This window comes from Phascolarctos cinereus, unplaced genomic scaffold (assembly GCF_003287225.1).
Source record: "Phascolarctos cinereus isolate Bilbo 61053 unplaced genomic scaffold, phaCin_HiC Scaffold_726;HRSCAF=1367, whole genome shotgun sequence".
Taxonomy (NCBI): domain Eukaryota; kingdom Metazoa; phylum Chordata; class Mammalia; order Diprotodontia; family Phascolarctidae; genus Phascolarctos; species Phascolarctos cinereus.
In genome coordinates this window covers 278324164-278335270 of record NW_027556098.1, presented here as the reverse complement: position 1 = coordinate 278335270, position 11107 = coordinate 278324164, and the positions used below count along the sequence as shown (strand labels likewise).

Below are 11107 nucleotides of genomic sequence, written 5' to 3'. Positions count from 1 at the left end.
TCTGGCTGCTTGCAATATTTTCTCTTTGACCTGGGAACTCTGGGATTTGGCTACAATATTCCTAGGAGTTTTCCTTTGGGGATCTCTTTCAGGAGGTGACCAGTAGATTCTTTCCATTTCTATTTTGCCCTCTGGTTCTAAAATATCAGGGCAGTTTTCCTTGATAATTTCTTGAAAGATGATGTCTAGGTTCTTTTTTTGATGATGGCTTTCAGATATTCCAATAATTTTCAAATTCTCTCTCCTGGATCTATTTTCCAGGCAGTTGTTTTTCCAGTGAGATATTTCACATTATTTTCTATTTTTTCATTTTCTGGATTTGTTTTACAGTGTCTTGATTTCTCATAAAGTCACTCAATTGCTCTCAATTGCTCCATTCTAATTTTTAAGGAAGTTTTTTCTTCAGTAAGCTTTTGGGCTTCCTTTTCCGTTTGGCCAGTTTTGCTTTTAAGGGCATTCTTCTCCTCATTGGCTTTTGCACCTCTTTTGCCATTTGGGTTAGGCTATTTTTAAGGTGTTATTTTCTTCAGTATTTTTTTTTGGGGGGTCTCCTTTAGCAAGCTGTTGACTAGTTTTTCATGATTTTTTTGCATCACTCTCATTTCTCTTCCCAATTTTTCCTCTACTCCTCTTACTTGTTTCTCAAAATCCTTTCTGAGCTCTTCCATGGCCTGGGCCTGATTCATATTTTTCTTGGAGGGGATGTAGCAGCTTTGACTTTGTTGTCTTCTCCTGATTGTATGTTTTGATCTTTGTTACCAAAGAAAGATTCTATGGTCTGACTTTTTTTGCCTCTTTCTTTGTTCATGATCCTAGCCAATTAATTAAGTTTTAAATTCTTTGTTAAGATAGGGGTCTGCTTCCAGTGTGGAGAATGTACTGCCCCAAGCTTTGGGGGTTTTGTGCAGCTGTTTTCAGAGATTCTTCTAGGGACCTGTAATTTTTCAGTTCTTCTAAGGTGGTACAATCAAGGGCGAGGTGTTTACTCCTTTCCTGGACTTTGCTCTGGTCTATGAGTGACCACAAGCACTCTTTTCTGCCTTGGAACTGTGAGGAGGATTTTGTCTGTCCCACCACTACAGGTTCCACCGTGCCAGCAATCCTCCTTGTCCCGGGACTGCCACCCAGAACTATGACCCAGATCCAAGCACAGGCAATGCAAGAGAATCCTGCCTCAGTGCCAGCAAAGAGATCCCTTCAATCTCCCTCTTATCACACTGGATTCTCCCTCAGTCTGTGGGCCAGAAGCTCTGGAAGCAGCAGCCACCCTGGGGCCATGTGTGGTGACTTGGGCTGAGATGGAGCTTCTCTCTCACCACAGTCACAGACTTTTCCCACTGACCTTCTAAGTTGTCTTTGCTGTTTGTGTGTTGAGAAGTCTGGAAATTGACACAGCTGCCTGTGATTCAGTCCTCTGAGGCCTGCTCCAGGTTTGCTGATCCCTGTTTTGCCTGCACACCCATGCTGAACTGCACTTCTCTCTCTGCCTGGTGTGATATGCTTTTCCATCACTTTTCCGAGACATCCAGGCTGTCCTGGGCTGGAAATTTATTTCACTCTGTCTTTTTGTGGGTTAGCTGCTTTAGAGTATTTTTAGAGCCATTTTTTACACGTATTTTGAGGGGTTTGGGGGAGAGATCAATCAAGTCACTGCTTTTATTCCTCCATCTTGCTCTGCCCCCTAAACTCCCTTTGTCTATTGGCTACTCTCCCTTTCCCAATCTCCAGTAAAAGCCATGACAAAATATCCAATGAATTTACCACCTAACTTAAAAAAAAAGAAAAATGAAAGTTATTACAGGTGAAGCAATAAGATTTGAGGCACACTCTATTGGAAATTTAACTTTACTAAAAGTTAACAAGGTGAACAGGAATCCAGAAAACAATAAGGATTCCAAATGAAAACAATTGTTTCTTTTTTATCTGAATTAAAAACAAATCACTGTCAGCAAAGACAAAAATTTGTATGTTAAATTTTTTTAATCATGAATCTAAACTTTCATTGACTAGGCAGGAAGGTGATAAATGTGAATACAACCTTAAATTTCCCATATTTCTAACCCAATTTGGGAACAACCAGGACACGTGACTTTTGGGTGTGGATTTACTTTTTTGTTGTTATTGGGTTTTTTCTTGTTTTATTTTCTATTTTACTCCTGGTCATCTCAAGCACAATAGGAACCAGCAAGAAATCCTTTTCTCCTGCTAAGGTCTTTAGGGAGTTAAATGATGCTCACCCTAAAAATTAGGGGTGCAAATGCATGAAAATTTAAGTGACTTTGTTTCAGATCTGAATATCCATAGTTCCTGTTTTTAAAATAGATATATATTTATCCTTTTTCCTGGAATAAATTTTACCAAGAATCAAGAGGAATTTAGATTTTAACAGCAAGATTGCTGTATCACATCAAAGTGGGTTTCTTCTTGAACTGACAATGTTTAGGTTTTAAGCCAATAAAGAACCAGTTAATGTGAAACAAAAAAAAATCAAAATTATCCATTCATTTTGCATTTAATAATGTTCTCTACCCCTTGTTTGGTCATAAATTCTTCCATTCTCCATAAATCTGACAGGTGAACTATTCCTTGTTCTCCCAGTTTGCTTATGAAATCAATTTTTATATCCAAATCATGGACCCATTTTGACTTTATTTTGGTATAGGGTGTAAGATTTTGGTCTTTGCTTAGTGTCTGCCTGCTCTTTTTCAGTTTTTTGTCAAATAGTGAGTTCTTATCCCAGAAACTAGGGTCTTTGGCTTTATCAAATAGTAGATTACTATAATCATTGACTACTGTGTCTTCCATACTTAACCTATTCCACTGATACACCACTCTATTTCTTAGAAAGTACGAGTAGTTTTGATGATTGCTGCTTTATAATACAATTTAAGATCTGGCTTGGCTAGGCCACCTTCTTTAGCATTTCATTAGTTCCCTTAATATTCTGGACCTTTTGTTCTTCCAAATGAATCTTCTTATTATTTTTTCTAACTCTATAAAATAATTCTTTGGTAGTTTGATTGGTATGGCACTGAATAAGTAAATTAGCTTAGGTAGAATTGCTATTTTTATTATATTAGCTTGGCCTATTCACGAGCAACTGATGTTTCTCCAGTTATTTAGATCTGACTTTATTTATGTGAAAAGTGTTTTGTAATTGTGTTCATGTAATTTCTTGGTTTGTTTTGGTAGGTGGAGTCCTAAATATTTTATAATATCTACAGTAAGTTTAAATGGAATTTCTCTTTCTATCTCTTGCTGTTGGGCTTTGTAGGTAATATACAGCAATGCTGATGATTTATGTGGGTTTATTTTATAGCCTGCAACTTTGTTAAAGTTGTTTATTATTTTCAGTAGTTTTTTACTTGATTCTCTAAGTGTGTCATCATGTCATCTGAAAAAAGTGATCCCTTTGTTTCTTCTTTGTCTATTCTAATACCTTCAATTTATTTTTCTTCTCTTTTTGTTAAAGCTAATGGTTCTAGTACCATATTGAACAACAGTGGTGATAATGGACATCTTTGTTTCACCCCCTATCTTATTGGAAATGATTATAGTTTATCCCCATTACATATGATGCTTGCTGAAGGTTTTAGCAGATGCTATTTATTATTTTAAGGAAAACTCCATTTATTCCTATGCTCTCTAGTGTTTTTAATAGAAATGGGTGTTGTATTTTGTCAAAAGCTTTTCCATTAACTGAATAATCCAGTCATATAGTGGCATGATTGAACACATCTCTAAACCTCTGTACTGGCTATTCCTCAAGGCCCAGGATGAACTCTTTCCTTGTCCATACTTCTTGGAATCCTTGCAATCTTTGAGACTCAGTTCAAATACCACACCTACTCCAGCTATGAGTGCCCTCCCACATATGTATATATATACTTCCCCATTAGAATTTAGTTTCCTCGAAGACAGGAATTGTTCATTTCTGTCTTTGTACCCCTAGACTTTAGTGCAGTACCTAGGTACAAAGTAAGTCCTTGATAACTGCTTATTAATTGATTGACAACAGAAATATGATGCATCTCATTTTATTAAGGAATAAATTGAGGTTCAAAGAGTTATAGTTGGCCATAGTTGTATATGCAATAAGTGAAAATAGTTGAAACCCAGATCAATCCTGATTCCAAAGCTAGGCCTCTTCGTTCTGTATCATGGTGTCTCATAAACAAATTAAAACCAAAAAGAGCACCAAAATGAGCATTTCAGATAATTACATTTCCTCTAATGTTTCCCTTTGCCCCCACCCAAGCAACAAAAATGAAAACAGAAGTGTTTGAGTCCCCCTTATCCTTAGCTATCATCATTACAACGGCTTGGGAATTTGCCAAAATCTATATATTTAAGAAAGAGCTGGTAAAATTCATTATCTGAAATAATAGGGAAACTGCAGGGAAAGGTTAGTAAGTCATCTTTGATTTAATTTGCAAAGCTAGCATTTGCATATCAAATCAGGTCACCTGAATCCTTAAAGGTCAGATACCCTGAGTGATTTACAGAGCTGATTTTTACAACAAAAAAAGAGGAATTTTTTTAAATGACAGAAACTTGTTTTGAACATAATGCAATTGGACAAGGCAGGTCACCTGACTAGATAAGCATATATCCCAGGCTTTCTTAAACCTACCAGAAAGTCATTTCCTTACAGGCGATGTCTTTTGTAACCAGAAATCATACTGGAAAAGAACCTGTAGTCAGCATCTAGCAGTCATTTTCTGCCTCCTCTCCCCCTGCCCCCACCTTCCTTAGAAGATTCCATTACTCAATTTAGACTATAGCTCAAGAGAAAAAGTGAGCTTATCCACTAAGACTGAAAAGAGGAACTTAACTTCTAGGCCAGGGGTGACAAACTTGCATCCTCAAGGCCTCATGTGGCCCTCTAGGTTGACCTTTCTCTAGCTGCCAGAAAGGGGAATTTAGCCTTTGGTCAACCCCTCTTTCTGCTCGAAAGGGATATTTAGCTTTTGAAAAAAGAGCTTATGATAATTTTATTTTTCTAAATTATCTGCTACTAAATGATAAAGTCTCATCAATCTATGGATTGACTACATCTATAGGTAACCTAGATTTAAGAGACTATCTATGGTTAGTCTGGCTTAGCTGTTAGGGCTAGCTTTTTCTAAAGAAAGGAGTTTAATCCTATAATCAAACTAAAAATGAAAGTAATCAATGCTTATTTATTTTCCTTTTCAGAGCTTGTTAGGAATTCATCCTAGAGCTCTAAAATTCATTCTGACTGTTCATCTCTAGATCATAAACCAGAATAGCTTAATGACACCTATTAAGCCTTCTAGTTGCGGAGCAACTAACAATGACTTCTTCCAAGAAAAGTTGAAATCTCAGGAGAGGTAAGAATCTTTCTGAGTCTTTGTCAGTATTTCTAACCATGTCTCAAGACTCCCTGATCCCAGGAGATAACATTCATTTCATATAAAGCTGCATCTCTTGTATCATTAATGGGTGATATTTTCTCCCTTTCATTTGGAGTGAATGCTCTGAAAAAGCCACAATCAGAAATTTCAATAAAGGAAGCTTAGAATAGGAAATTCATATACTGGATCATGCATAGCATTAAATGGAGCATAAGAGATTGTGTTAAAGATTACCACTATTGATTTTGTGAAAGTTATTTCCCCTCTAGATATTGTTAGTAAAGAACCTATGTGTTAGAAGATTGAATGGTGAGAGTGTGACCAATGTGTCCTCTTTCCAAACCCAGTCATGAGCTCCTAGTGCCCTGGGAAACATGGCTTCTTCATCTTATAATGTCTTCAGTAGCTCCTGACATGCACTGGTTAAGAGTCACAGTAAAATGGGAGAAAGTGCAGAGATAGTAATTGTCAAGGTGGGCCATTCTTTTCATCTCTCAAGAACTTCTCATTGAAGAGATAATCACAGTTCCATTGATGTTCTTTCTCTGTGATCTCAAGCAGTTTTTGAACATTTGTTTGTAAAATGTTTAATTTCTTAAAACAATATAGGAATCATGGAACCTTACTGAATCTAGCCCCATTTGAAGGCCAGTAAAATCTTAATTGATTTTAGAAACTTGAGCAGATCCTAGAAAAATAACAAGGACAAGTCAGAGACTATGTGGAAGAACTGTCACACTAAATACCCATTCCTCAATGTTGTCAGATAGTGGGGTCTCTGCCCCAAGAGCAGAGTCATCACTAGCCTAATTAAATAAAAAATAGAGCAAAGCTCATTCTTTGAGGGGAGTTTTAATGTTCCAATATCGTTAGGAGTCTGTGAACATCACTGGGTATCCAGAGGAACCAGAAACAAACATAAAAAACTTTGAAGAGCCATGGAATTAGTTTCCTATTCTGTATGCAACCCCTCTGGGTAAGAGGACTCCCAAGAACTTTTTCTAACTTGCTGTTTTGTTCTATCCCTACAAAGCCACAAGAATGGACACAGGAAATAATTCCACAGTGACTGAATTTATCCTTGCTGGACTAACAGATTGGCCAGTGCTCCAGATTCCCCTTTTACTACTATTCTTGAGCATCTATGTGGTCACCGTTGTGGGGAACCTGGGCATGATAACAATGATTGGCATCACTTCTCACCTCCACACTCCCATGTACTATTTACTCAGCAGCCTGTCTTTCATTGATCTCTGTCATTCTACAGTGATCATCCCCAAAATGCTGGTGAATTTTGTGTCAGAGAAGAATGTCATCTCCTATAATGAGTGCATGACTCAGCTCTATTTCTTCCTCATTTTTGTAATTGCTGAGTGTCACATGTTGGCAGCTATGGCATATGACTGTTATGTTGCCATCTGTAGACCCCTGCTATATAACGTCATCATGTCCCATCAAGTTTGTCTTTGGTTGGTGGGTGGTGTATGTATGATGGGCTTAGTTGGTGCAACCACTCACACAAGCTGCATGCTTAGAGTTGTATTCTGTAAAGACCATGTCATCAACGATTACTTCTGTGATCTCAATCCTCTCTTAGAGCTCTCTTGCTCCAGCACCTATGTTAATGAAGTGATGGTTGTTTGCCTCAGTGCATTTAATATCCTTACTCCAATTCTGACCATTCTTAGCTCTTACATCTTCATTATCAACAGCATTCTCCACATCCGCTCCACTGAAGGGAGATCAAAGGCTTTCAGCACCTGCAGCTCCCACATGGCAGCAGTTGGTTTCTTCTTTGGTTCTGGTGCATTCATGTACCTACAACCCTCTTCAGTCAGCTCCATGGAACAAGGCAAAGTGTCTTCTGTATTTTACTCAATCCTTGTCCCTATGTTGAACCCTCTGATCTATAGCCTGAGGAACAAGGATGTCAAAGTTGCCGTGAAGAAATTCATGGAGAGGAGAACATTCTGGTGAAAAAAAGAGATATCAGTGATGAAGTTGGACATTGTTCTGGACAACGCAGATATTTTGTGAGATCAAGTATATTTCTTTGTTGATGTTGGGAACCATGGGTATGCACCTTTCTCTTAGACTCTTTTTCTATTGTCTTTTCCTACTGTAGAGTCCTTTATCCTTCATTTTTATTATGATGACTATCTTGGAGGAATCATAATGATCAGATCAAATAATATCTCATGGTTTTTATGGGCTACTGCATATTTTAGAACTAAGAATGACATAACTGCCAGCCCACATGTAACATTTCAATTCCTCAAGAGTTTCACCTGCATATAATTTGCCTTAACCATTGGAATATCCTTGTATATTTGTACTATCTTTACTCACTCCCTAACATCATCTATCTTCCATTAGATTATCTCAATTAATTCAAAACTGATTTTTCAGTATATACTTAGTCAACTCACTAAATGCGTTGAATAATGGCTTACATCCTAGACCACCTTATACCTAATATCCCGACCAGACACTTTAGTCTCCTAGGCAAATTTTTTACCTTTACTGAATATTGAATGCCTCCACCCTGACTGATGTCCCTGTTCTCACTCAAGTAGACCACAGTTGCCCTTTGATTTTTCTTTTTAATTGATTCCTTTTCAGTTGTGTCCGACTATTTGTGATCTCATTTGGGGTTTTCTTGGCAAAGACAGAGTGATTTGCCATTTTCTTCTCCAGTTCATTTTGCTGATGAGGAAACTGAGGCAAACAGGATTAAGTAAATTGACCAATGTCGCAAAGTTAGGAAGTGTCTGAGTCCAGATTTAAACTCAAGAAGATGAGTCTTCCTGACTCCAGGCCCAGCACTCCATCTACTACACCAACTAGCTCTCCTTGCCCTCTGAAAGCTTTGGCAAATCTTTCAGTTTCATAGTAATCCTGTGTTTCCTAAGATCCCATACAAGATGTTGAATTTAAGAATGCAAAGTTTAGCTGACAAGTCATGGTTTATTGAACTATATACTTCCTAAAGAACGGCAGGGATATTGAAGAGGATTAAATCAAACTTGCAATTTTAGGCACCATGCCACCTATAGTGTGTGAGGAGGTTGTCAGCTCTTGGGTTCTTATAAAAACATTTTTTCAAGTCAACTTTAGGCTGGGATTCTTTGCACAGATTACCTATTTGCTTCCCAATGTAGGAATAATAAATTGTCAGGGATTTGCTCACAAGATAAAATATAGCTATATGTATATCTTTATCTGCTAAAATCTTGGTTCCAGAAAAATGTCACTTCAGATTACTCAGAAAATACAAGAGCCTTTCAAAGGGTGACTCTTATCTACTTTACAACCAAAGGTTACAGATACGTACTCTTTTAGAAACAAAGAAGAGAATCAGCAGATGTGGTGAATTTGTTTTAACACAATGACAAAGAGTAAGCGGAAGAAAACAGAGAAGGTGGGAGCCATCATTGTACAGGTGGAGCTTTCCCAAGGTGGTCATTCTGATGTTGGAGGTGGGCTTCATAGTCATGACACAGAATCTATTAGGATGGACCAAATAGCGTTATGCACTAAAAGACATAATGAACCTCTTACAGCATTATCCAGATAAGGAGAACAGTTGAGTTTGCCTCCAGGTTTTCCTTACATAAAGATGGATAATAAATGAGGATAATTGGGGTGAGGTGAAAGTTTGGAGGACCAAGAAGACTAACAAAGGGATGTGAAAGTCATTCTGTACTCTTCCCTGAGCAGACCACATCAGCATTGTTCTGATCAGAACATCTACAGAAGGATATTGACAAACTGGAACAATTTTAGGGCAAAGGAAACAGGCTGGTGAAGAAGACCAGGCAGAATCAAAATTAGTTGAATTAAAGGGGGATTATTTCCTTCACTCCAAATAGGATGGGAGGGAAAATTTTCCTAACAATTTTATCCCTTGATAGGCTCTCCCAAATCAGGCTTAGGACCTCTGCTCTTCTTAATAGTCTCCATCTATAGTCCCTAACATAGTAGCACAAGCTGGAGAGATCTTCAAGGGCACTATATTAAAAAAAAGAACTCTACAAAAAGAACAATACTTTCCCCTCAATAGGGCTATATTCTCTGAATAGCTACTAGATACAAGGGTAGTAGTAAATTTTCCATTGCTGGATATCTTCAAGAAGAGGCTATTCAACACAATGTCAGAGTTATTGAGTGGAAATTCCTGATTTAGCTATCAATAAAACCATATTACCTCTGAATTACTATCCAATACTGTTACCTTTTGACTTGTATTTAGAAATTATGTTGGCATGAGACTGGAAACCATTAATGTACTGATAAGATGGGGATTATCGAGTATCCTCCCAGGAGTAAATTATCATTGTTTTCTCTGATGAGGCATAGATAGAAAAATACAAATAATAATTCACAGATGTATTAAGAAGCAACCCAGCTGCCTAGCTCATCTCTTAAGATTTAGCTTGCTTCAGAAATGCGGTAACTCTCTAAAGAATGTATTTATTGAAGGTATTTGTTGTTAAAGAAATGATCAGATGACTGTTGCCTGGGAGATTATGTATATGTCTCCTTATAATAGTGTGCAAAGATGCCTTTAGAGAAGACACTTCCCTAAAGAGGAGAAACAATTAACCAATGGATAACTTGCCAATGGATAACTAAGCTGCCAAACTTTTTGCCTATGTATAGTTTAGATTGTAAATATTGCTTGTTAAGCCAAGGTAAGCCTTCTGAAGAAATTTCATTATCTGATAGTCCCAAAGAGAAACTAGTCTGATAGAGAATCTTGTTACAGTTTAGGAGTTAGTAGCAAAGGGGGTCTGTGTGTGTGTGTGTGTGTGTGTGTGTGTGTGTGTGTGTGTGTGTGTGTGTGATAGAGAAAGAGAGATACATACAGAGATAGAAACAGAGACAGAGAGAGATAGAGACAGAGAAGAAAAAAATTCCATGGCACTGAAGAGTACTGTCCCCTAAAGCAAAGTATCAGTTTTCTCCTAAGGGGTCAATTTGTGACAAGACTCTGGCTGCATTTCTGAAAAAATGCTTGCTCTGAGACTCTATCTCATCCCATAACCTTAAGAATATATTTGAGAGTCCAGATGTAATTGTTCTAGTGGAATATCAGGCAAATCATGATTTCTTCCATTGTAGCCCTTGAGCACCTGGTAGAGGCTTAGAGAACAAGCACAGAAGAAGCATCCTATCACCACAAGGTTGCTCTCTCTGTAAGAGTAGTCTGTTCATTGTATAGTGGCTGTGCCTTCAATATAAGCTGCAGACAGACAACTTTGATCTTAGCCAATTATATCATACACCTATCTTTAAAGGGCAGCAGAAACAGGTATTACCTTCTCTAGCCTAGTTTGAACTAGCATTTTAGTGTCATGTAATAACACACAGTATCATACTTCTATTATACAATCAGGTATAAGTAGCTTTTTCACAGGCAATTAAGAAAGACTATTCTGTATTGGACAGTAACTGGTGGAAGACAGGAGGTGGCAAGGCAGAAGTAGTCAGAAGTTTAAGATAAATGGAGATTTGGAAGTATCTCCATTCCAAACAATATATAGCTATATAAGTTATTAGCTGATATAACTAAGAGTTGCCAACTGAGATCCATCTGGAATTGAGAAAGGCATTAATATTAAAATTATTTTATGAAAGCCTATGTGAGAACCTGAAAGATGACCTTGCAAGGCATAGAGACTTGATAACCTCTAATGATATAACCATGTACCTTTCTGATTGCCTAG

At 37.5% G+C, this 11107-nt stretch overlaps 1 protein-coding gene across 2 annotated transcripts; it reads left to right on the top strand.

Moving 5' to 3' along the window:
- Positions 1-3638: 3638 nt before the first annotated feature.
- On the top strand, positions 3639-7355 carry LOC110218107 (olfactory receptor 8G1-like). 2 transcript variants are annotated; one of them, XM_021000644.1, is made up of 2 exons: positions 3639-3648; positions 6430-7355. In XM_021000644.1, the coding sequence occupies exons 1-2, from the start codon at positions 3639-3641 to the stop codon at positions 7353-7355; spliced, it is 936 nt and encodes a 311-aa protein (XP_020856303.1). The 2 variants fall into 2 exon arrangements, with proteins under 2 accessions (XP_020856303.1, XP_020856302.1); XM_021000643.1 differs by lacking the exon at positions 3639-3648 and having other exon boundaries at positions 6420-7355.
- Positions 7356-11107: the final 3752 nt, after the last annotated feature.